The 27,679-nt window shown below is 40.8% G+C and overlaps 1 protein-coding gene across 7 annotated transcripts in view; it reads right to left on the bottom strand.

Moving 5' to 3' along the window:
- SNTG1 (syntrophin gamma 1) overlaps positions 1-27,679 on the bottom strand; it is a 479,377-nt gene that overhangs the window by 110,749 nt on the left and 340,949 nt on the right. For all 7 annotated transcript variants that reach the window (XM_060286992.1, XM_060286996.1, XM_060286991.1 and 4 more), the window contains 4 exons: positions 22,219-22,321; positions 17,123-17,205; positions 11,455-11,585; positions 607-736 (listed from right to left, as the gene is read on the bottom strand). In XM_060286992.1, the coding sequence (XP_060142975.1) occupies positions 607-736; positions 11,455-11,585; positions 17,123-17,205; positions 22,219-22,321 (447 nt within the window). The remainder of the gene's footprint in view (positions 1-606; positions 737-11,454; positions 11,586-17,122; positions 17,206-22,218; positions 22,322-27,679) is intronic.

Raw genomic sequence — 27,679 nt, 5'->3', positions numbered from 1 at the left:
ACTCGCCTTAGAGCCGTGCTTGCGCAGAAGCCCACTCACTTTACTTATCCTACTCCCTTACCCCGTGGAAGGAGAGAGGTGGCAGGAGCCATGGGTTAGGGGGCTGGGTCCCAGCTAAAGCCTAAACCAGCTCCCGTACTTGAATAGATTTGTGAAGGTGAAGATTCATGGGTTGTAACAGACAGTACTTGCTTCAAGTTAATACTCTAAATTCGGGGGATCTCCAGAGGAACCAGAGGGAGAAGCGGTGTAAAGATATCTAGACAGATGCATATATAGATAGATATACAGACATAGGTAGATGGATGATACATATAGATACAGATAATAGATATTTTAGTGCTCACACGCTAAATATCTATTTTCAATTATTTAACTAATGTAGATGTCACAATGTTTGTGAATGGAAACTTAGGTGTCAATACTGTTGAGCTGATACATTGGACTAAAACTCTCAGGACAGAGTGATTTTCTTTAAACACTGCACAGTAGTGTTTATGATGGGCGTGCAGTGGTCCATTCGCAGCTGATGCAAGGTTATGTATGTACTGCAGAAATTCACCGAGGCCGAGGAACCGGCCAGGAGCTCCCTGAATCACTACTTACGTTGTGCTTCGTGAGGCTGGAAATATTGGCCGCTACGGCGTGCAGCCACTCGCCACAGTCCTCAGCAGAGAGGCACTGGATGATCCCGCTGCAGACCCCGTCCACGGCGATGACTTGAAAAGCGTTCTGCCTGCGGAGGTGTCAGAACAAATTAGATCAGACCATCGTCTCATTTGTCTGTTTGCGACTTGAAACAGTTATGTGTTCAAAATCTCTTCTTTCAAACAACATAAATGCAGCTTCAAATTCATATTTGCTTACTTCCCTTTTAAAAAAATCTGTTTTTAAATGGAACACTACAGAGGAACCCAGACAACACACAACTTTGAATGACTACAAGGCATCTTGAGATTCAGGTACATTTGGAGAATCTTTGAGATGCATATCTAAGACCTGTGAGCGGGATTCTCTCTCCAGCATGCCATAAACTTACACATCGATGTTTATCCATTATTTTGGCCACCAGCAACTCCTCTTGACATTTTTCAATGCATTCCCGATGTACAGTGGAAAGATCACACAGAAACCGCACGCACAGATACCGAGCACCATGTACAATCTTTTGCTGTCACGAGCTGAAGCGCTTTGTCAGCTGTTAAGCCAGTTGTTCCTCATCTTCTCTAAGTCGGTTTCGGACGAGAGGTTCGTAGTTCTTCTCCACGCCTAAATACTCGTGCTTGAAATTTATGTGGATGTTCGCATTTCAATAACAACTAGACTCTCCTTAAAACGCCACGGCCACCCTAAATATCTCTATGGTCTTCTACTGAGTTTCTGTTGTCGTTAGAGAACATTCAGTGATGCCGTCCTAAATGGTCTACAAAAGTGCTGTTGAGTTTAAAGCAGCTTCCTACAGCTTTCATTATTTACTTCTACCTTCCTGTTTCAAGTTCTTGCATGTTTCAATACAAGCTTAATGGAGAGGAATGGATAAAAATCCCCAAATGAATGGGAAGTAGCCAAACGCCTCTGTGGTGCAACACAATAAAGTGCACTCTGCTGTGCACGTTAGAAAATGCACAAACTATCTTTCAATCCCAGCCATTTCTGAAGCAATAGAAAAATTGTGTAGTTCAGTATTCAAAATGCTATGTAAATAGTGTACATTTATATATTTTTCTCCAATTAAATTGCTTTTTTGTCTCTTCTGAATTTTGTAAGTAGGAGCTTGTGGGTATTACACATGATTTCATTTCTGCAAACAAAGACACCCCAGGCGGCATTTCTCTGGCCCAGCTTCATCAGGAGCCTGTGTCACTCTCCTGTCCCATAAGACTGGTCTGGGTTTCAGAACCGGACACGTGGCAGAGACTTTCACGCCTACGGCTCTCTGCATCCACGTTATTCATGTTTTCAGAGAAACTTGTTCCGAGAGCCTTGACCAGCACTTTCAAATGATTACAGGGAAGTGTTCAAATATTCTTTTTTGTTTGCTCTTAAAAATACATGAAAAGCCTGAGAGGGGACAACGATTGTCTGTCTCTTTGAACTAATGTTTTTTTGAATTTGTGACAAGAAAAAACATGCACAGCACAAAAGAACACTGCAACTTCACGTGACTTTCTTAACTTTAATTTTGATATTCAAGAGTGAGGAAGACATTTTAAATATGCAGAGAAGCTCAACTACCCATGGAAGATGAGGACTAATCTGAGTTAGTGACATACATTTCTCTCCGCTCCCTGATCATCATAACCATGGCTTCCTGCACCGCAAATTAAAGCACGTCTTGAACATTTGCACTCTCTGCTTTAAATGAATCGTGGCAGCTGGATATTTTCAGCTGACTAGAGTTAATGCCCTTAGAGGAAATCTGCCGTCTATGTAACCACACGTGCTACACAGTCTCCACATGGAATAACTCTAAAGGACTAACCTTACATAAACCTGGGCTTATACACTAATACGTATCAAGTTTTACATTGTTTCCACTTTTCAGGTTGATTTGTTGGAAACCCTTTCATGAATATAAGTGAAGTATTTGAACAGTTTATTTGCTTACATACAACCTCTTACAAAATAAATTGGTCATAAAGATTATAGCCTGCCTCCTATTTCTGCCTCTGCTATTGAATAAATCAGAATATTGGCAAATTAGTCCACTGAGTTGCATCTCAATTTCCCCTAACAGAAAATGAGAAAAATATACTTCATGGATTCACTGGTGGGACCCCAATACTTTCACTAATCACTGAAGCTCCCTGAATGAGACATTAATGTGTGGTCTTGATGCAATATTTGAGAGAGTTTTGCAAGAATGTGTCACCCAGCACTTAGCAAGAACTGCAGTGCTGTGGCCGTATTTGCAGCTTTTAGAAAATGTAATTCTTTGAGTCAAGATAACCAGTAATAGTAAAAAAAAAATATTTATTTGTTTTATCTTATTTGATCATATAGTCTCTGAAATCAATAAACTACATTAGCCATTAAGTTAGTGTTGTAGTAACTGGGAAACATTAAACTTTAACAATATCTGCAGTAGTCTTGAGGATTCTTAAATTATGATTCTTTGCACACACACACACACACACACACAGATACAAACACACACACACAGGCTGAAAAAAGCAGTGACATGATTACAGTTGGAAAATCTGAACTTCTGAGTGCAGATTGTCCACTTTCTGCTCAGAATCATTTTTTCTATTTTTCTAAGGATTCTTGATCACAACTCTGGCAGCAAAATTTATTCTCAAATGTTGCTGAATTTCAGAGTAGTTTTATTCATTTAAAAAACAAACTTAGTCGTTCTTTGTATGAAAAATAGACTGCTCACTAAAAATAGTCATAGTTTTCAACATAATATGCGTTGACATGAAAACACACACATGTCTTATGACTACAACTGAGTTATTCATGTTTGACTCACTGTGCATCGTATGCCACATGAAGGCACGTGTCGGAGATGCTGAATTTGTGAGGAGTGAGTCGGAGAAGGCATCTCGAGTGGGAGAAGTGAGAGCTGTAGAGACTCAACTACACAGGTTTGGAGCGGCTAGATGGCCTTGTCCGTAAAGGGAGTGGGGACATCATGGGGAAGCAGGCAGGCTCGGAGGAGGGTGTGAACATCCCGGAAGGAGCTGAGAGCCCGCGGGACCCACGGCTGAGCCTCCCTGGAGGCCTCCCACGGTCAGATTTGCGTGGAGTGGGCGGTCCTGTCACACCATGTCGGGTACCTGGCAGCTACGCGATGACGTGGGACCAAAATACACATGTGTTAGCGAGAGTGAAAATAAAACGGTGAGCTCACGGGATTTATAAAGGCGTTAGGAAGTCTGCGGGTCAGTGATTGCTTCCTTTCACAGAATATGAGGGAGCAGCTAGACTCCACATTGCTCCTGGGTTTTGGATCCAACTGGATGAATGGCTTAGACGCGGCAGAGGAGAGAAAGTGCACATTTTGGATGGGAGGTAGTTACTCCGGGACCAAATGGCAGCGTGAAGCCGTGAGAGGTTGTGAGAAACAGGGGCTGTTCGGCTCGTTGCGATGTGCGTCTGGGGCAGCGGTGAGTCATGAAGGTGGCGGTAAAGCACAGCTTGATCGACGAGAGCTTTGCAAACCACGTGGCAGCATTTCCGACCAATCCCGAGTCAGGCAGGGCCGTGGGAACACTGGCTCTTTGGAGTGAAAGGATCATATTGTATTTTATGATACAAATATGTTCTCTCTGTGCTGGATAAGAACATGGAAAAATGTGAATGAAGGCAGGAGAGAAGCAAGGAGGGTGTCCCAGTGCTCAGGAGGAACATAAGAAAGATTGCCCCGTGAGAGTGGTTCTCTGTGTGTAGGACAGCACTGACTCAAGCAGTATTTGAAAAATGGGCCATTATTCTTGATCTGGTTATTAACAATTTGGGGAGATGGTTAAGGAAAGGAAAAACTAAAACAACCAAGCAAGCAAACAAACAAACAAACAAACCCGCTCGGGCTAATGATTCCAGCAAAGTGCTGTTTCTCACTGAGTTCAGATCGTTTCTGCTCGTGATGCTACCTTGGGGCACCATCTCATCACAGGTTTTATGGTTCAGGCTCAAAACCTGAACTGTTTGGTGAGGTTGTACAGAAGCTCTTCCAAACCATGTTGTTACCTATTTTCCAAAGCTGAAATTCACCAATCCGACACAAGCCCTGAACTTTTGTTCAACAGAGGCTTTTCCCCACTGTTCTCTTTGTCTGCAATGCCCTTCTGTCCCGCTTCAGTTAAAATCTGTAAGGTATTGCAAGGACCTTGATTTTATGCCACTCTCCGACCTCTAATTTCTGTGTAAAATGAAGATGGCAGCATTTGTCCTGCGTACCTCACATTTTAAAGACTTTTGTAATGAGAAGTTTTAGGTTTATAGCAACATTGAGGACAAAGTATAGAGATTTCCCATAGACTTCCTGCCACACACACACACACACCCTCTCTGTTATCAACATCTCCCACAAGAGAGTTGCACTTTTGTTATAATTAATGAGCCTACATCAACATGTCATATCACCCAAGGTCCATAGTTTAGATTAGGGTTTACTCATGGTGTCCCACATTTTATGGGTTTGGGCAAATATGTAATGACATATATTTATTATTATAACATAATCCAGAGTATTTTCACTCCCCCAAGTATCTCTGCTCTGCCTCTTCGTCTCTCCCCACCTCCCAACCGCTGGCAACCACTGATATTTTTACGGTCTCCATAGTTTCACCTTTTCCAGAAGGTCATATAGTTGGAAGTAGTGTGTGGGATTTTCAGATTGGCTTCTTTCACTTAGTGACATGCATCCGTGGTTCTCCCATGTCTTTTCATGGCTCAGTAGTTCATTTCTTTTTAGGGCTGAATAATATTCTACTCTCTGGGTGTACATAGTTTATTTATCCATCCCCCTACTGAAGGACATCTTACTTCCAAACATATACAAGGGGACACTGCATGGCTCATAGAGTAGGTGAAATCAACTAGGATCTTAATGTTATTTAGTTGAATATATTTTTTAAATCATCAATTGTTCCGGCTCCACATAGAGCGAAGTCCTGGTGGACCTGCTGGCCTGTCTGTGAAGATGGAGGAAAGTCCATCCATTCAGCGACTCCCAGTACATCTGCACAGCACCACCTGTGACAGAGCGATGGAAGAGCAAAGGCAATGGTGCACCCAACGGGGCCGCTGTGTCTCCTCCTTCCCCTTGGCCACTAAGCACGAGCAGGAGACGCCTTGAGTTTTCTATCCCTTCCCCCATCACACTACGGGTGACGTATCCTTACATACTGTTTCCCTTACTTTACCGTCACTATCCTTCTCATAACAAACATTTTTTTCTATCCAATTCACTCCAATAATTACTCTAGCCAAAGTCACCTTCAGTTTAATCTGTTTCTCAGTCTATTCAGTATTTCTATTCTGTAGTTAATACCATCAACCACTTTCTTCTCCTTAATAACCTTCCCATTCTGATTCCCTGACACTGCAATGTTCTGTCATATTTTGATACTTCAAAACTGAAATGAGACATGTACTTCTAAATCATTACTATACGATGAACATACACTGTCTCACCACTGATAACATAGTGTGATGTTCTAATTCAGGCTACATAATAGTATATGACAGTAACACAACTTTGTTGCCATTAAATATGAGACGCATCACATCATCAGAGTTAAGATTATGGGACTTGGCCAAGCCAACCAGCACATGATATCCTAGGTTTCGAACCAAGCTCCACAATTTTGTATATCTGTCATCTTGGGCCAATCATTTATCTTTTCTTTTTCATCCCCTGCTTCAGCTGCCACTGGACTGTGAGCTCCTTCACAGAAAGAAGCAAACACAACACCTCCTACGTAGACATTAAATCAGTACTTACTGAGCGAATGCGGGAACAAGCTGGAGTGCTGTGCAATCCACTCAGAACAGTGCTGTGTTTATAACTGCTTATTACTGTCGTATTTACGGAGTGAAATTAATTCAGTTGCTAAAAGCTGTTGATGTGTTGAGGTGCCATGAAAGTAAACATGCAAGAATCTGGATCCACACAGTTTCCTTCTGCTCATAAATTGCTTTGCTAACCATTTTTAAATCATGTAACTACATAAATTTTTTAAAGTAAAAACAAAACAAAAGAAAACAAGTATACACATTAAGAATACCATTAACAGAAATATTTCAAAAGTTCTTAAAGCAGAAGAAAAATAGAAACAAAAGAAAAAAAGAGAAACAGAAAGATTAAAGTTAGGATACGAATAATAGCTGAAAATAATAAAATTTTAAGCTACATATATAATTCAAATCTATCTATCTATCTATATATATGCCCAAAGACAAGAAAGAAATAAAGGAATTAGCTAAAGTGTTCTAAGTTTCTAGAATTTTCTGAAAGAGGCAAAATTAATAAATTGCATTGAACACTAATAAATCACGTATGGACGGTGCTATGGTCTGAGTGTTGGGGCCCCACCTCCTATTCGTGTTTCGAAATCCTAGTGAGCAACGAGATGGTATTGAGAGGTGGGGCTTTGGGGAGATGCTAGAGCCATGGGGGGCGAGTCCTCATGAAATGGGGTTAGTGATTTATCAAAGAGCTTCCAGAGAGATCCCTGACCCTTCCACCAAGTGAGGACAGAGTGAAAAGACACCAGATATGAACCAAGAAGGGTGGGGTGGGGGGCCTCATTAAAGGACTAGAACATGATCCAGGTGCCTTAATCTAGGACTTCCGCATCCAGAACTGTGAGAGACAAATTTCTGTTGTTTGTTGCTGTTATTATCTGCTGGATTTTGTTACAGCAGCCTGGAAGGACGAAGACATATGGTGTAACGTTTAGGCAATAACTAAAACAAAACAGAAGAATGCATATATAACAATATAATAGAGGGAATATTAAAAAATAAAAATGTTTAATTATTTCAGAAAGTAAGAAAAAAGTTAAAGAAAATAGAATACAGAAACTAGTGTCTTGAGACAAAGGACTTTTTTCTTGAATATATATAAAACTCTCAAATCTCAACAGTAAAAAAATAAATAAAAATATATAAGCAAAGCCGATTACAAAATGGTCAAAAGACAAACAGACATTTCACCAAAGAGGATTTCATGTGATAAATAAGCACATGAAAAGATGCTGAACATCACTAGGATATGCAAATTCAGGTCACAGTGATATATGATACCTATATCTTACACCTGTAAGAATGGTAAAGTAAAAGACAGCAACAACTCCCAATTCTGGCAAAGATGTAGAGGAACTGGATGGCTCATATCCTGCTGGTGGGAATGTAAAACTGTACAGCCACCTACAAAACAATGTGTCTGTTTCTCAATAAACTAAACATGCTGTTATCACACAACCAAGTACTCGAGTTCTTGAACATTTACCTGAAGAAATGAAAATGCACATTCCCACAATAATCTATACAAAACGTTCATTGCATCTTTATTTAGAATTAACTGGAACAACCCAGATGTCCTTTAAGGGAGGAATTTTTAAAATGTGATACATCCATACTATCAGAATACTATCGGAAATAAAAAGGGATAAACAACTGAAAAATGCAACTACTAGGAAGAATTAGCAAAGAATTATGCCGAGTGAGAAAATTCAATCCAATACAGTTACATAATGTAGGATTCCATTTATATAATGTTCTTAAAATGACAAGATAATTAGAGGTGAAGAACAGAGTAGTGAGTTGTCATGTGATGGGGAAGAAGGATGCTGGCATGAAGGCAACAGGAGGGTTCTTGTGGTGATGGAACTCTTCCACCTTGTGCTTGGGTTGGTGGATATGAGAACATGAGCATGTGATATAATTCTATACAACTAAACATACAGACACACAGACACACACATACACACACACACACACACACACTCTTACACACTCAGACATGTGAAATCTGCATGAATGAGTGGTGGATTTTGTCAATGTCAGTTTCCTAAATGGGGTGTTGTACTATAATTTTGCAAGATGTTACCATTTGGGAAAATGGGCAAAAAAAAATGTAATCTCTCTCTATTATTTCTACAACTGCATATGAATATAAGTACCTCAAAACAAAAATTTTAATTATTAAAAACAAAAACTAGAGTGTTGAATAGAAAGCAAATACTAAGATGGCAGATATAATCTCTGATATACCAGTGATTATGTTAAAAACAACTAGACTAGGGCTTCCCTGATGGCGCAGTGGTTGAGAGTCCACCTGCCGATGCAGGGGACGCGGGTTCGTGCCCCGGTCCGGGAAGATCCCACATGCCGCGGAGCGGCTGGGCCCGTGAGCCATGGCCGCTGAGCCTGCACGTCTGGAGCCTGTGCTCCGCAACGGGAGAGGCCACGACAGTGAGAGGCCCGCGTACCGCAAAAAAAAAAAAAAAAGCAACTAGACTAAATAATCCAATTAAAAGACTAAGATCATTACTTTGAATTTAAAAAAAAAGAAAAAAGTAGATGCGACACAGAAGAGATACATATTACAGCACAGGGCTAAAAAGAGTTGGAAGAGATGGATAAAAGAATATACAGTGTAGACACCTGATGCAATTCTTGAAGGTAAGGAAAAATTCCAGAGATATAGGACATTTCATAATGATAAAAGGGTCATCATCAGGAAATTGTAAAAAATCTAAATCTGTTTGTATCCGAGAATATAGAATTAAATATATAAAGCAAATAATGACACACTTAAAAGGAGAAATACACAAAGCCACCATCATACTGGGAGACGAATGCATTTCTCTCAATATCTGAGACAATAAACAGACAAAAACATCATCAATGACACAGAGGGTCAGAATCCCTAATGAACAAATACAACCTGGTTGAAATACGTAGACACTGAACTAAGGAAGATGACACTCCACATTCTTTTTTTTTTTTGCGGTACGCGGGCCTCTCACTGCTGTGGCCTCTCCCGTTGCGGAGCACAGGCTCCGGACGCGCAGGCTCAGCGGCCATGGCTCACGGGCCCAGCCGCTCCGCGGCACGCGGGATCCTCCCGGACCGGGGCACGAACCCGCGTCCCCTGCATCGGCAGGCGGACTCTCAACCACTGCGTCACCAGGGAAGCCCGACACTGCACATTCTTTGAAGTGCATATGGGACACCCGTCAAAATTATTTATATGCTAGGTGAAATCAAGTCTCAACAGATATCAAAGGGCTGAAAGCTCTCAGCATGAAATCATACAAGAAAGCAATAACAAAAGAGAATTTTAAAAATCTCAAACTATTTTGAAATTTTGCAATACACTTGTAAATAGCCCGTGGGTCAAAGAATTAATTGTAACAAAAATTAGGGAACACTATTAAATACATAATAAAAATATCTGGCTATCAGCACCGGTGAGCCTCCAATCCCGGGCAAGGGAGAGCAGCCCGCCCCTCCCAAGGGCTCCTAATACAACTAAAGGACCTTGAACGTGACCCGAGGGCCAGCACAGGCAGCTCCTGAAAGGTGGAAGGGTAGGGCGACTGCCGGGGCCGTGCGGCTGAGAGGTGACTGGGGGTCAGTCTCCTGAACTTCCCTGTCGCCTCCCGTGTATCCTAGGCAGGGTCCTCCAGGGTCTCCATCCAGGATGACCAAGAGCAAGACAAGAAAGTGCTTCCAGGAGCGTCTGTCCTCGTAGTGCGAAGGCTAGCAAAGCAGCGGGCTAGAAGCATTCCACCTTTTTGGCGGCCTGCCCTAATCTGGCCCAACGTCAGTGGCACCGCCACTCTTCCCCTCAGGGTTCCAGCAGGCAGAGCAGCAGCTGGTCTTGCCCCTGTCCTCCCGTCCCCGCCTGCTGGTGTTCAAGGCGTCGAGCGGCAAGCTGCCCTGCCCATCCCCACCCGCGTGAACCAAGCAGCGCTCCGAGCCCCCGCCCCGTCCCGGTAGCGGGGAGCTGAGGCTCCCTACCCGCCTGCAGCCGTTAGACTGAGTGAGGCGACCCGAGATGGAGCTGCTCAGCCCTCTGCCCCCTTCCCATGCTGACCGCTCTGGCCCAGCAGGACCTCAGGCTCCAACCCACCCGTCATCCCCAAGGTGGGGTGAGGTGGGGGGGTGAGGTGGGGGGGTGAGGTGGTGGGGTGAGGTGGTGGGGTGAGGTGGGGGGGTGAGGTGGGGGGGTGAGGTGGTGGGATGAGGTGGGGGGGTGAGGTGGGGGGTGAGGTGGGGGGGTGAGGTGGGGGGGTGAGGTGGGGGGGTGAGGTGGTGGGGTGAGGTGGTGGGATGAGGTGGTGGGGTGAGGTCGGGGGGTGGGGGGAGGTGGTGGGGGGAGGTGGTGGGGAGGTGGGGGGTGAGGTGGGGGGGTGAGGTGGTGGGGTGAGGTGGTGGGGTGAGGTGGGGGGGTGAGGTGGGGGGGTGAGGTGGTGGGATGAGGTGGTGGGGTGAGGTCGGGGGGTGAGGTGGGGGGGTGAGGTGGGGGGGTGGGGGGAGGTGGTGGGGGGAGGTGGTGGGGTGAGGTGGTGGGAGCCGGCCGACTGCCCTCAGCCCCCGCTCCCTCTACTGCCCTCCGTCAGCCGAGCTCCGTGGAGAGCGGAGCATTCACCGCTGCCCGGCAGCGTTAAGGCGGTGCCGCTGGCCCCTGCCGCCCACCCTCCCTGGTGGCAGCAGAGCCGCGCCAGCCACTGAGCTGACCCCCGACTCAGAAGCAACGGGGTGATGGAGCTGGTACCCGACCGTCACCAGGGCTCGGTCAGCAGGGCTGAGAACTGAGCCAAACCGAAGCCTCGAGCACCTGCAGTGAGGTGCGTTTTACTACATCACGCTATTCTTCTGCGGGTCTTCCTACTTCTAGAAACCTGAAGGTAAGACCCGTAAGGCATGTCATGTCACTCCAGGTCTCAAGTGCAATCAACAGACGAGCGGAGGCCGCTGACATGAACTCACCGACTCAGGTCCGTCCCGGGCACGTACTGGGAGAACCGGGAATGCAGCAGAGGGATCAGCCTGAGGTCACACCACCGCTTTTCCCACCTCAGGCCCGGGGACGCGGGCCACGAAGAGCAGGACAGCGTGTCCTGAAAAGACAACAAACGTTCAGCAGTGCTGTTGTGTTTCTGTGTTTTCAGTGTTGATGTCACACCCTTGTCATCTGAGGGGTATTTTACCCTTAGATAATCAGAAGACATTTATAGAAAACCACAGGAAATCCCTGTTCGCGGGCAATAAAGGTATATTTGTTAATTTCGCTGTTAATGGAATTCTATAAGAAAGTGAGGAGGGAATCACTGAGATTAAGAATTGTAGTGAAAACACGAAAAATGGGTAGAGGAGAAGGAAGAAGAAATAAAGTAGCGACGACTGAATTCATTCAAGAATGAGAAAGATGGGGCAGAACTGTAATTACAGTGAACTAGTAGGTGACAAAAATCCAGAAAGTTCAGTTAGCAAATATTTTCTATCTGCTAAGCACTAAACATTGTTATAAGGGCTTGCGATTCAGCGCTTACTTAAAAGTATTTGTGAGAATGAACATTCCCATAAAACAGCCCTCAAACACTCAGGAAATCTTTGTCCATTGTTTTAATCTCATGTTTATGTCAATAAAATGTCTGTATTTTCTTATATTGTTTTAATGTTAAGACAACTACTACTGGTTTAAAATTACATATATTTTAAGTTTCATAAAAAGCTTAAGTTCTTTCCTTATGTATACAAAAGACACGTCTTTGAATAACATCTGAGTTTTTCAGCAGATGTTGATCCGTGTTTCTTTCACTGGATCAGCTTCCCTGTTGAGATTTTTCCTGGCACCAGCACAGGAATGGCGTTGACATGTAGTCGGCCTGTGCTGTACGAGCCAAGCCGCCACCTGATCAGAGAACTGCTGACACGGACGGGTTTCTCTCTAGGCTATAGATTCTATAATTTTTGAGTGATGGTGCTAGAAAGAGATTCTATTTTAGTCTAAATGTTGAGCCTCTGTGAGTCTAGATATTATTAACTTTTCTTTCAGTTATTAACTTCTTCAAAATTGCTTATTTGGGGGGAGGGGAAAACTTCCATTATTTTCACTCGAGGTTGAGAATTCTCTGGCATTAGGTTAATTGTCAACCATCGTGCCAATGAAAGTCTACGAAACCCTTCAAGCATTTTAGAGCACCGGCAAGGAGTCCTGGCTGACAAGAGCGAGGGGCTCCACTGGTGACAGGTCTCCGGGACACACAGCCTTTGGTGCAAGACGGCTGCTTTCAGTGCTTCTTCTATGGTGACTGAAAGGCACAGGCCCAGGTTCCCATTAATCGTTTCCTCTCTCCTGGCCCTCACGTCAGATGTCGCAGACGGGCAGCGTGTGAGGGCTGAGGCTCCCCATAGGAATTAGACCATCTGGTTCAAAGTCCCGATTTCCCACCTGAGGAGTGCCGGGGCAAGTTACGTAGCTCTTCTGTGCCACAGCGCACCCATCTCCAGAGACAAGGCTGTCACCAAAGGAAAACCTAAGGCTTCTAGAAGCAGTAAATTATTGCTTCCCGTCTTTTCTGCATGAGGGCACTTGAAACCACAATCCTGTGTGACACCCTGGGGTAAATGGGTGCGGTTTCTGTGGCCAGGCCTGACCTGACCGAGCAGCCCCGTCACTAAGCTCACAGCAGCGCGCGGCTGAAACCTGCTCCCGGGCCCCGTGCTCGAGGCCCACGCCTGGGAGGTTGCAGTCAGGCGTCTACACGAGGCCCCCAGCCGGCCAGCAACAGGGCCAGGATTCACTCCGACCGACGTCTCTCTGACACCACAGCACAGCATTTAACTTCCATAGTCAGAGCTGAAACCATGGAAAGAATGACTCAGACGTCTGCCTGGATTATTTCACAGTTTTGCAACGTAACTTTAGGCAAATTATTTATTTCCTGTCGTTCATGAAAAGCACAAAGAGATCCTCTCACTTCATTGTTCCCTGAACAGATAGAAAATGTAAAAGAACATAAAAGACACAGGTAATGGAATATGGAGAATGACAATCACCAACAGGTGAGGATGAGGAGTTTTACAATCACATTTCATAGCCTTCATGGACCAGCAGATGTAAAGCACATGTGGTCTTTGGCATGTCCTGACGCAGCACCCTGACCGGGTGTCTTTATGTACCGAAGTTGTCAGCATGTCACTTTCTTCTATGTTTCTTTCTTATCAAAAATACGAGAGAAGTCTCACTTCAGCTACTGAACTAATCAGGGTTAATGTATTTCATTTCACAGATCTGTTATTTACAGTGGAATAGCTGGTATCTTTTGGAAATTATTTATCCTTATTATTTATTTTAATTCCAATAGCAGAATATAAATTTGCTTTCTAGTCTTGTTGTGTAACAGCAGTCTCGGAGTTATTTTTAAGTGTATAAAAAACGATCTAAAAACACAAGAATTTTTATGGCTTTAAGGCCCATAACTACTTTTCAAGAGCTTTATTCTTCAGTGTCAAGAATGTTGTTTCCTATAATATTAATAGTGTGAACGGGAAAAGTAGCATTTACAGAGCCTTCACTTTAAAATAAACTCTCTTCTCAAAATATAACACATTCAAGGTATATCGCCGTACGGTAACCTCAAGAGCAATTATCAGGCCAAAATAGAACAGCATACAGGGCAGAGCGCTGATCCAGCTTTCGTTAAGGATTTGCCTTAAAAGCATCGTTAAAGGTTTATAGTTAAGAAAAACGTTCCTCGGAATCTGGTAGCTGGTGTCTGAATTTGAGTCTCCTGGTGAGCACAAGCAAATTCTTTCTTCACTTTGGCTAGCAAACCGGGAGAACCTTGGATATGCTAAAATTGGTGATCTCAGGCCCTTAGAAGGACTAGACTACGTTTTTATGTAAGAAAGTGGAGTGATGTTAATATGTACATTACAAGGTGTTATTTTCTCATATGTGTAAAATGCTGCCTTAAAATACACACAGAACGTTTGAGGGAACTCAAATGGCACCTGCTTACGCAAAATTGCCTTCAGAGACTAATTCAGGCACAGGAACTAAAAACAGAGTCCCTGGGCCTGGACAGAGGTGAGGACGCAGACACAGCAGAGGACCGGGTGCTTCTCTCACGGACCCCGTCTCTGCGATCTGCACACTCTCTGTGGCACGCGCCTCCCGGGGCCCAGGTGCCTCATTATTTAGTGATGGGTCACGAGGAGACACGCTCCGACTGCCCCTCATTTCATGAACCTCTGAGTGGACACGTCCTCACCCCTCAACCGGATGCCGACCCTGCGTGACCCACTTGGGTCTGATTCCCAGGCGGGCTCACGTTTGGTCTGAAGTCCCCCATTTTTGTTGATTTCTGTAAGTCAGATGTTCAAAGCCTCTAGCAGCCCTTGTCTCTGATATTGGAAGGCTAACGCCCATTGTAATTTTCCCGCTTACATTACAGTTACTTTTACAGATCTGGATTTTAAACTTTGGGGCCCAGGAGCCATAATGGACTTCTTCCCACAGCACCTTGAAGAGGGTTTTCTCAGAGCAGGTTCTCAGCACATATCCAATTAACGTAAATGCAATTACTGTCTTTATTTTTATCACACTTTGATTTATATATGTCTTGATTCTTGTTGTCTAAAACATCATAAGTGCCATTAATTTCCTTACACTTAAAGATCTTTAGCAATGTCAACTAATGTTCAATCCTAATGCTAAAAATGGAAATAAAATATGACTCCTGAAAACGGAACGACACAACTCAGTAAGAACAATTTATGATGATAGGTTTTTTGAAAAGCTTACAGCTGGATTTGTTTGGAACAGCCAGGTTACAGAACTGCTGAGCAGTTTCCTTACTCTCATTATGCCTTTGTAAAGGAAGACATTATAGCGAGCAACCACATAGAGGCACAGGTCACGTAACCAAGTCTGTAGATGCTGTTGTGTACATCAGTGGAATGAGTTCAAAACGGACCCGAATGGCTCCTACCCACAGACCTTCCAGTCCAACTTATTATTACATAGGAGTCCAAGGGTACAGGGGCAAGAACTAGAATAAAAATATTCCTAGGCACCTTGGTCCCCACTCCACAGTAAATGGCAGAGCTGAGATGGGACTCTTGTGTGAGTGACCTGGGTGGGGAAAGCTCTCAGGAGAAAGCGGATGAGGAGGGAACACCTGGCTATATGTGGGCTCCTGAGGGCGGGTGGCCACCGTGTCACCTGCCAAGGCCGGGGAGGCTGCCTCTGTGCCCCATCTCTGCGTCCTCGGCTGTAGCCATACCGATTCCAGGCAGAGACTCCTGTAAGAGGGGCAGCGACACTCACAGCAGCGGGGCTCAGGGCACCGCCCAGCACAAAGGACTGGAAAGACATCAAAGGCCTCAAGAGTGTCTCCACTGGAAGGGATGGAGGTGAGCAGAGCAATTACTGAAGCAAGAGGCAAAGACTGGGTGGGAGGTTGTAGGAGCCTTGAGGAGGGAGCTGATGGGAGCACAGGACGTGTATATCATCAGGAAATTAAGGCACTCAGATCTTGCCATCTTCTGAAGATCCCGCATTTTAAGTATTCACTATCGTGTGACAGTTATCTCTCTGGTAACAAAAGTAAAAGAGAAGGGCAGTGAAGTACACCCAGATGGGGCTGGCTTACACTTGTAGAGATAACCTTTGATGTTGCCAAGGGTTCCTCTTTCAGAGCAAAACAACAAACAGATGAAAAGGACGTGGAGGCCCGTGGGACTCAGCTGAGATTATGCTGTGCAGTGCTGCACGGTGAGGGCCACGGAGACCTGCAGATGTCCACAGGAGGACTCTGGAGTAAAGTGCCACCGTGAGCTCAAGAGTTTCCAATGGACAGTGAACCACCCAAGTCAGAGGAAGCTCCACGGCACATACAGCCTAATACATGGAACAGAAAGATAAAATTCTACATAAAGTGAGCTCCGCTTCTCTTCATGTTTGTGAGCACAGGGGAGATTGTTAGTCTCACATTTAACCAGAGGGAATCGTTTTGTCTTTAGAATGTGTACATGTTTTGAAGGGTGAAGTACAAGGAGTTTCAAAATATTTATAAAAGAAAAAAAACCTGTTTACTCCAAAGTACAAGTGGAAAATAATAATGGACACTTTATAGAACAAACATGCCAAATGTATCAATTATTAAATACATGTATAGTTTAATATTCCTCACACTTTATACAATGTGTAGGTTAGATTTTCTCCCTTTATATTGATTCCCTGGTGTGCATGAAGATTGCTAAGCAATCCTAATATATGGCAAATTATATAGCTACTTCTAGCTAAATAATTTCAAAAGAAAAATGATAAAAATTATGTCAAACTATTGAGAACATGAAATCACATATAACATGCAATGTTATAAAATGACTGTATGATTTTACACGTGACCTCTCCAAGTCGTCTCTAGAGCTTACAAAGGGCTTAACACAGACCTGAGAGGGGAAAAAATAGCAGACCTACTTATTTTTCTCCTCCCTGAATTATCATAATTCTCAAAAAATAAAGCAGCCGAGGATTTCAACTACATCAGAGAAACCGGGTCCTAGACCAGCTTGTGCAAACTCTAACTACATACATTTTTCTTGGGTGCCCTCATTAATGGGGACTGTGCCCTGGGCCTCTTACTGTGTTGTTGGGATGATAGTTGAGGTGTAAGCCACTGTCGCAGAGGGGAGAGGAGGTGCCACTGCTCTGGTCACTCGGTGCACCTGCGGGAAGAGTCACAGCATCGTTGGTTAGAAGCCCACTTGTTCTACACGGACACCTTCTACACTGCGTACTTCAGTACACTCAGTGGTATCAGGTAAGCCAGGTAGTAAAATAAATCTGTATTTCACTTATATCAAAGCCAGAGTTTTGCAAGTAAACAAAAATTAAAATTAAAACCTAAAGTGGCCCCAAAAGAGACCTGCAAATATTTACCTTTTCTTTTCTTTTTATTTTTTTTAACAACTTTATTGGAGTATAATTGCTTTACAATGGTGCGTTAGTTGCTGCTGTATAACAAAGTGAATCAGCTATACGTATACATATAGCCCCATATCCCCTCCCTCTTGCGTCTCCCTCCCACCCTCCCTATCCCACCCCTCTAGGTGGTCACAAGGAACCGAGCTGATCTCCCTGTGCTATGCGACTGCTTCCCACTAGCTATCTGTTTTTCGTTAGGTAGTGTATCTATGTCCATGCCATTCTCTCACTTCGCCCCAGCTTACCCCTCCCCCACCCCGTGTCCTCAAGTCCATTCTCTACGTCTAAATATTTATCTTTGATTTCATAAATATTAAGGTTTTATTAAGGGAAATATGCAACCATATAAAAAATACCATTTCATTTTATCATCCAAAGTGTCCTATTCTTATGAATCATACTTAGAATGGTGCAAGATTTTGTTTGGCTACAAAATTCTATTTAATATCATGTCTTATCTACTAGCAAATCCCATGTTTATTTACCATAACACTCTATGATGCAAAAAAAGTTTGTCAGTGCTCTGTCTTTACAACTGTTCTTGGTATATACTGTAATTGGAAGCACCCTCATTGACACTATTTAATTTTGTGAATTTGCAACTAAAACACTTCGTATTAGATCCTCATGAGAAACCTACCAATGTCTATTTTTTAAACATGAGTGTTTAATATGTATAAAATAACTAATAAAAGCCTGCTGTATAAAAAAAATAAAGATGAGTAATATATGTCTTAAAGATTTGTGATTTTTCTAAGATTTTAAAATTTAGTAATTGTTTCAGTCAGGATTAAAATACATATTTCTTGATTTCTGATTCATTGCTTTTTCTGTAAACATTATATTTTTGGAGTTGTTAATGTAGATAAATATGATCTATTAATGTAATTGATTCCCAATTTTTATTTGACATACAACGCTTAAATGCAAACATCATTACAGGTTACGCTCCTAATGTATTAACCGACGTGCTCAAAAAAACCCAAAAAATGACACTGCTCTCCTCTTTTATGACCCTGAAATTCTATAGTTTTCCTGGTGCTAAGAAGGGAAACAGGCTTTTCTGCTATACTAGCCTAGATATAGTTTTCACACTCTTTAAATCTTAAGAAGTTCATACTTTGTATTTGCTATTTTTTCTTTTGATGTTTTCTCTGCATTTCTCTCTTATGAGACAATATTTTTAATGGACACACATATTACTTTAAAACTCATATGCATTTTGAACTGAATAAAATGAAAACATAGCATATCAAATTCTGTAATGCATCGACAGCAGTCCTTTGGAATTTAAAGACTTAACTATAGCACAAAAAGAAGGTAGATGTAAACTCAGTGATCTATGCTTGTGTCTTAAGATGTTAGAAGTGGAAGAGCAAACAAAGTAAACAGAAGACAGAAAATAATAAAAATAAAAGCGAAAAGCAATGAAACAGCACACTGAAAATAACACAGAACTAACCAAGACAAAAATGGGTTCTTTGGAACGATTAATAAAACCCATAGCAAAAACGATCTAGTAAAAGAGAGAAAATATAAATTATAAGCATCAGGAATGAAGGAGGAGGCATTACTGCAAATCAACAGATATTGAAAGGATAATGAAAAGATATGATGAATAACTTCATGCAAAGATTGACAACTTAGCTGAAATGAACAAAAATATTGAAAAAAATCTAAGCCAAATTTACAAAAGAAAAGAGAATATCAAAAAAGTCCTATATCCATTTAAGAAATTAATTCATACAAAACAAAAATGATAATTCTAGGATCAGATTGCTTCTCTGGTGAATTTATTCCATCATTTAAGAAAGAGATATGATCTCTGTTAAACAATTTCTCTCTGGAAATAGGAGTTACAACTTCACAACTTATACAAAGACATAATAACCCTGGTACCAAAATCCCACTAAAACACTACAGGAAAAGAAAAGTACATTTGGAAATCTTTAGTGCACAAAGATTTTTTAAAAAAATAGCAATACATTAGCAAATTAAAACGTGTAATATACATAAAAAAGTACGCCATGACCATGATGTTTATCCTAGGAATGCAGCAAGCTTTATTTGGCATTCAAAATCAATTTTTAAAAAGTCACCCTATCAACAGAATAAAAAAAAGAAAAAATGTAATATCTCAATGGATTGAAAAATATTTGACACAACTCAACATTAACTTCTATTAAAAAAAAGAAAGGAAAAGAAAAATCCTCAGGTACCCAGTAATATAAGGGCACCTCTATTCTATTCTAATAAAGGGCATCTATGAACACCCACAGCTGATGCCACACTTAATGGTAAAAAACTGGAAGATTTCCCACGAATATCCTGAGCAGGAGAAGGACGTCTGCACTCAGCACTTCACTCAGCATTTTACAAGAGGCCAGAGCTGTTGCAATAGATGACCTGCCCCTCCCCCACAAAAAAAAGGAATTAAAAGAAATACAGCTTGGAAAGAAACAAGCAAAACATTATTTGCAGATGACATAACTTTATATGTAGAAAAATTCAGAGAAAGTACAAAAATATTACTGGTTAATAAGAAAATTAAACTATGCTGCAGAATGTTGATATATAAAAATGTGATGTGTTATTGTTTCTATGTGTTAGCAACAGATAATTAGAAAATTAAATCTTTAAAATATTATTTACAATAAAACAAAAACATAAAATGCTTAAAATAAATTTAATGTAAGATATGCAATATTTTCCCACTGGAAACATTAAAATATTGATGAGAAAAATTAAAATATAAATAAATGGAAAGATATGTTTGTGGAATGAAAGGTTTAAAATTGTTGTTAATTATATTAATTGTCTATAAATTCAGTCACATTCCAAATCATAATAGTTTTTTAAATAGAAATTGATGTGCTATTTTAAAATGGATGCAGTAATGCCAAGAATCTAGAATAGCCAAATGATCTGGAAGTATCACAAAGTTGAAGAGCCTATCCTAGGTGACTTTTTAAAGTATTATAAAGCTGCAATAATCAACAGTGTGGTTTTGGTGAAAGAACAGATGCATATATTAGTGGAAATAAGATAGTGATTCCTTCATTCTTGATTCCTACCTCGAAACCAAAACGTTACTAATATAAGATAGATTATAAACTTAAACGTAAAAATCAATGCTATAAACCTGCTTGCAAAAGTGTAGGCAGATATCCTTGCAACCTTGTGGTAGGCAAATATTTCTTAGAAAAGATGCAGAAAACCAAAAGCATATACAACGAAAACAACAACAAAATGGTAAATTAGATCTTATCAAAATCAAAAAGTTGTGCAAACTTGACACACGTTTAGGTAAAAAAGACAGTCGTGCACAGAATGTTTGTAACACATATAGCTAACAAAAAGCTTACTATAAACAGGCTTATCGACTCCTTCAGTGTGATAATATAAAGGCATACCAACAGAAAAATGGGGAAAAGATGTGAGCAGACACATTACAAAATAAGATATGCAAATAGATAATAAAATATGCAAATAGCACAGGAGCTAATCATCATTAGCCTTCAGGGAAATGCAAATTAAAACTACAATTCGGTACCACTACACACTCAAGAGAATGGCTAAAGAAATTTTTGACCATCAAATATTGGAATTAATGGAGAGCAGCCAGACCTCTCTCATCCGCCACTGGAGTGGACAGTGGGGGGTTTGTAAACACACGCCCACCTTAGAAATGTATTTGGCAGTTTGTTAGCAAGTTGATTACACATCCGTCTTGTGACTCAGCAATTCCACTCCTAGGTACTTATAGTAGTGACATAAAATACTATGACTTCCAGAAGCCTTGTACGAGAATGTTTACAGCAGCTTTATTTACAATAGCAAAATACCGGAAACAGCCCTGCTGTCTACCAGCAGGAGAATGCATTACCAAACTCTACTACACTCATACGGTAGAATACTGTACAGCAATGTAAATAAGTAACCTCCCGAAATACGTTAACACGAGACGGTTCATAAGGAAAGAAGCAGACGTAAAAGAAGAAATACAGTTTGATTACATTAATACTTGATGACAAGACATTAAGGCAGTAGCTGTTTCTGGGAATGTTATTTACTGGAAGAGGCACAGCAGAACCGTTCTGTGATCTAAAGGGATGTGGCTTAAGCAAATGTGAGCGTCTGTCAGAGCTGATCCCACTGAGCATTGAGGATCTCTGCATTTCAGTTCATGTAAACTATGCCTCAGTTAAAAATAATAATTCTTTGCTTTTAGCAAAAACTGTAAGATAATATGCATTTCATTTCATAATATGAAAATAGATACAGAAAGTTTTAAGTAGTTCTTATGAAAATGATTACATTTCCACATAGACTGGGGCTTCCTGCAATCTCCCTGTTCTCATCAGGACAAATGAAGTGTAAATGCTTATTTAGTAAGTTCAGTAGCCAAATAAGAGAATATTATTTTCTACTTAGAGAATATATATTCCTCAAACAATATGAATGAAATTTTAATAGAGATACAAAATGCATATGTTTGATATGACATTCATTTTTAAAGTAAATAATATTTCCCCAGTTATAGGTTGGAAAATAACTAAATGTGAATACATTCTGAAACACAGACAACAGCTGTTCCCTTTGGAGAAGGGTTAATTGAATGCTTTGTGATATTAAAGAAAAATGTTCGCATTCAGGCAGGAATCCCAACTTTAAAAAGAAATTACTGCCAGGAAATAATGGCTTAGAAAGTAAATATGACGTGAGCATACTACCTATTCTTCATAAATGCTTACATGCACAATCTTCGTTCAGTGGGAGTTTGAGGAAAGCAGGTGCTCTTTTAAAAAATGAGACCGTCAGGGTCACTTCTTCTCCGGCATTCCGAAGAACCTGAACCTAACATAAAACATAATAAAAATGATACCATTATCAGTACGCTGGCAAAAACTTTTGTACAATTGAAAACCCTTGAAATAATGGGTTGTCTTTTCCACGTCTCACAGTTTTCCCTAGTGGTCAGAAACATTTTACGGCAGATGGAGGAGATGAAAGATCTAACACTGAAGGAATGCAGGCATCCACATCCTTCCTCTTCCCATCATCCTGTGGTCCCTGTTCACTCACGATGTCATCATCTTCCATTCACATTTATCAAGGCTCTCGTGAGTTTATGGTCTATGTTAGGTCTACAGAAAGATGTAGTGCTCGAACCACTATATTTATTAATTTACTAAATATTTATTGAACATCCATGATGCACTATTTGGAGATCTATGAATAAATTACCCTGCAAATTTGACCAGCGTGCTAATTCTAATTAAAGTTGTTCCAATTCACTCAAACACTTTTGCAAAAACTAAATGGTTATTATTTTCCCACTATATCATTGTACATTTTCTTTTCCTTTCCCTGAAAATTTAGAATAATGATGGAGACAGCTATTATCAATAACTCTCAACTCTCTAAATTATAGAATTACTAGGTCTATTTCTACCAGTTAAATAATGATAATTTCTCAAAATATTATACCACAACAAATGTTAGCAATATTAAAAGAAGTTCAGAAAGCTGAGGATTATTTATAGCAAACATACCTGGAAAATATGTAAGTATATATATAATTTAAAAACTCACATAAACTAAGAGAAGAATTAAGAATAATTAGTGAAGAAGCAATTAATAAACATGGGGACATAATTTATTAAACACATAGAAAAATGCTCGCCATACAGTCATTAAAGGATTGACTATCAACATGGTTTAGAATGACTTCTGCTCCCTACAAGATGGCATAAAGTTCTCTCTCCCAAACAAGTACAACTAAAACACTGAAAAAAGTGCCAGACACAACCAAGTAGAACTCTGAAAGGTAGAGAGAAAAAAAACCGATTAGGGCTCCCAGGCCTGGAGGAAGAGCACAGATCTTTCCCAACAGAGGGGTGGTCCACCCACTGCTAGGTGAAGCATCCCTTTATCCACTTAGTGGCAGCAGGGACCCGACCTGGGGAAGCCCCTTCCCCTCCTCTAGCACCATCAGGGAACGGGATGCCGGGCAGGGTGGGGGGAGCCTGATGACGCAGATGAATCAATCAGACCCAACTAGCACCAAAATGGTTCTAAATGTCATATTGTCAGTGGAACCACAGCCCACAGAATTAGGCGAGGACCTGTGTGCTAAACAGTGACTTCTTGCTAAAAAGAAAAATAAGTAAATAAGAACCAGAGACTCTTAAGATATAAGCAAAATGGCCAGGATTAAAATAATATGTCACACTAAGAGCCAGGAAAATCCTAATTTGAATGAGGAAAGATAATCAAGTAACACAAACTAGATGAATTACATATCGGAATCATCTGGCAAGGGTTTTAAAACCACCTTAAAAATATTTCAGCAAGAAATTAAAAATTATCTTGAACCAAATGAAAAATGACAATATCTCAGGAAAGAAATACAAATTATAAAAAGGAAATGAAATTATAGAACTAAAAAATACAATAACATAAATAACCTTGCTGAATTAGCCTGGTGATAGAGTGACAGAAGACAGAATCAGGAAACCTGAGGACAGAACAATAAAATTAGCCCAATCTGAGCAACAGAGAAGATACAGACACACACATAAAAACAATATATTTCATCACGTTAAAAGTAGAAAATTTTAAAAATGAAGAAAATTATATAATCATTTTAATAGATACAAAGAAGCATTTGATTACATTCATTTGATAAAAGCTCATAGAAAACTGAGTATACAAAGGAGTATCCTTCATATTATAAAGAGTATACACAAAAATGTATGAGAAGCATCAGAGCATTAACTATGAATTATTGAAACACTTCTCTTTGAGATCAGAAATGAGGCAAGAATGTCCACCAATTTCATTTCTACTTAATTTTTCTTCAGATCTTACTGAAATAAGGCAAGAAAAGAGCTAATAAGAATCATAAAAATTGAAAGAAGAAATGAAACTGACATTATTCAGAGGTAACGTGATTTTGAACACAGAAAATCCTTAAGAGCCTATGGACACTATTACATGAGACATTACCAGGTGAGTTATTAAGTGAGTTTAGTATGGAATAGCATATATACAAAGTAATATACAAAGATCAACTGGTTTTGATTTAATTTCAACAAACAAATACAACATTGTTAAATAAATGAGGGAGATGCTACGTCCTGGATCCCCAGACATAACACTGTGAGGAAATCACTTCTCTCCTGCTTTTCCATATTCAAGGCAATCCCATGCAAAGTCCCCATTTTTTTCTTTATTTTTAGCTTAGTATGCATTTATGAACTTGGCTTGTTTCCAAGTGACATTTAATATTTATATAATCATTATTATGCAAGTGCACTGGGAGTGTGTTAGTGAAATACATGGGAGAGTGGAATGCAATGGCTAAATACATTCCATCATAAGCATGTAATAGATAATGTCTAGCATCAAATAAAAAATAACATTACAAGCATCTCAAGTGTAACTAAGAGAATAAAGTAGAAATGTGTAAGTTAAATATAGTTACCTCCGAAATAGGCAACGGGCAACTGTTTTCTTTTAAAGCTTTACATTTGTATACTTCAATCTTGAAGTTTTGGTCAAGTGTAACTGAGAAACATAAAAACCTTTTAAAAATTATACAATCTTACCCTAGAGAGAGAACTTTATTTTACTTTGTTTTTAATAAGTGGCTAATTATGGGTATCTTTCTGGATAAGCATAACTTCAAGTCCTTGACACACACACATTTCTTAATGCAGAAATACCCATCTTTTCAGGACCAGGATTGACACAATGTGTTTTTAATTTTTTTTCAGGTTTCCTACCATGCCTTGGATGCATATTTCATTGGCCTGATACTGTCAGGTTGGAAAATGTAGGTTCCACATCATGAATAATGATGAATGTCATCTTCCTGAAAAATCAGAAATCAGCACCAATCCAATCGTCTTCTTCATGTTCATTCACATTTTATGGTGCAAATCAAGCGTGCATTTTCATCAGATAATGTATCAGCACAGTTATGCTCTCACATTGCCTTGGGTGAGTACATGAGCAAAGGGACAGAGATTGGTAAAAAAGGGCAATCAGTGAAAACAGAAAAGGGAAGTGGCGTTAAGTGGGATATTTATAGGTTGACTCTGTTAAACCAGGACAAGCTAACAGCTCAGTCCGTCAACTGAATGTTCTTAAGCTCCATTCGTCTGTTAGAAGGGAAACTTCATAAAATCCTTTTGTGGTCTCTGTCCTTCCTCCATACTGTTGGGGGCCACCCTATCTTCTATGAGACTCTAAGGAGGGATTTAGCTGTCTGCCACTGCTTTGCTATGAAGTCAAAAGTGCTCATAGCTGGGGGTTATTTTATATTTTCATTTTTAAAGAATTTATTTTTGTAGGGTAGTCTCAGGTTCATAGCAAAATTGAGGGGAAAGTACAGAGATTTCCCCTAGACCCCCGTCCCACAGATGCACAGTCTCCCCGATGATCAACGTGCCCCCGCTGAGTGGGACCTTTGTTCCAACTTACGAACCTACGTCGACACGGCAACATCACCCAGAGGGTGCGGCCTGCGTTAGGCTTCACTCTTGGTGCTGAGCGCTCTGTGCGTTCGAACGTGTATCCACCATCAGCGAGTCACAGAGTATTTTCGCTAAATGCTGAAATCCTCTACGCTCTGCCTACTCATCCCTCTTCCACTCCAACCCTGGCTATTGTTTTTAACTGATGAAAATAGAGACTTCTGATTTGCCTGGACCTGCCTGAAGCACACATTAGGAAACACACACACACACACACACACACACACACACACACACACAGCTTCAGTGGCAAACGAGCACGGAGACAGCTTGTGAGACCTCAGCTCTTAGTCCAGCATGATGTCAGAACAGCCAGACAAGATTCAGATCTCCAGAGGGGAAGATAAGCATTGCAACTCACTGACGGCCGCGTTGCAAAGCGGTTACCTAGAATTTCACTTTAACTTTGGATCCGTCCCTCTTGATATGTTACTTGCAGTAAATAATTTCCTTAAAGTCTTGACCTCTGGCAGAAAAGGAAACTGAACGTGACTTTGAGGAATGATTTTAAACAAACTGTTTTTCAGACAAAACAACTATACGAACACTAGATAATATATCAAGCTTTACTATTCATGTTGAGATGGTGATCACCTGTGAACACTGAGTAAGCAAAGCATTTCATTGTGTAATCATTTTTCATTCGTATTAATTGTGGGGAAGAAAGAATTTACTTATTCCATATATTATTACAGCATAAGAGTTTGAGGTGAACCTGTAATTGTAAGGCTTTCCTGAATGGGGTTGGGTCCTCTGGCCCCTGTCACTCTACATCCGTGGTTAGGTTTTCAGAGGAATCTGCGGAGCGTTGGAGGCAGGGGCACACGACCCCCTCTGTGGTGTGAGGACAGGGGTGCACTTTCACACCTACAGATGGCAGGTGGGGCAGCATGGTGCCAGTTTTCAGGGCAGGAGACAGGGCCTTCATAAGAGAGAGACGTCCAATCAAGGACAGAGTCTGTAATGTCTACAAGCCCTGGTGCCGTTGGTTGGATAGTGAATCAAGTGTAACAGCAGAAATTATCCAGCTGGAAAATAAGGTATAGAACTGTACCTAGGAAAATCACATCACCATTGGAAGTGGTGGGTGAATCAATTGTGGGAAATCAAGTATCATGTAGAATTTGGAGGAATCGATGCAAAATAAGAAAGGAATTGGGGATAATTTAGACATTCTCACCTTCAATTGCTACCACCAAGTGACACAGAACTGTGCTGGAAAAGCTAAAAATAGATGGAATAAGGGATGAGGGTTAGGATTGTTGGGGACATAACAGCTGGAGAAAAAGGCAACGTGACATTCCCATTTCACACATTCATTCATTTCACCACGCTTCCTGCATTTTAATTTGTGAAAAACATTCCATGTACGTAGATAAGTACAGTAGGATCCTTTACATAGGCACTTCAAGTCTGAATGTTATGTTGTAAAATAAAAAGTCACAGCAAAAATGTATACATAGGTGTATGTTTAAAAAAGAACTACCAAATATTTAATACTCCTGAATTCCTAAAGTTTCAGCTTAAAGTAGTATTCAAGTATGCAGTAATTTTTCAATTTTGGTAAATATTACAAATAAGAATGAAGGTTGACTGAATAACAAATGTCAGCTCTAATAATCAGGATATAGTAATGATAATATATCAATGAATTTCAACATGGAAGAGAACC

Source organism: Globicephala melas, chromosome 17 (genome assembly GCF_963455315.2).
Source record: "Globicephala melas chromosome 17, mGloMel1.2, whole genome shotgun sequence".
Lineage (NCBI taxonomy): Eukaryota > Metazoa > Chordata > Mammalia > Artiodactyla > Delphinidae > Globicephala > Globicephala melas.
This window is presented reverse-complemented; position numbering and strand designations above follow the sequence as displayed.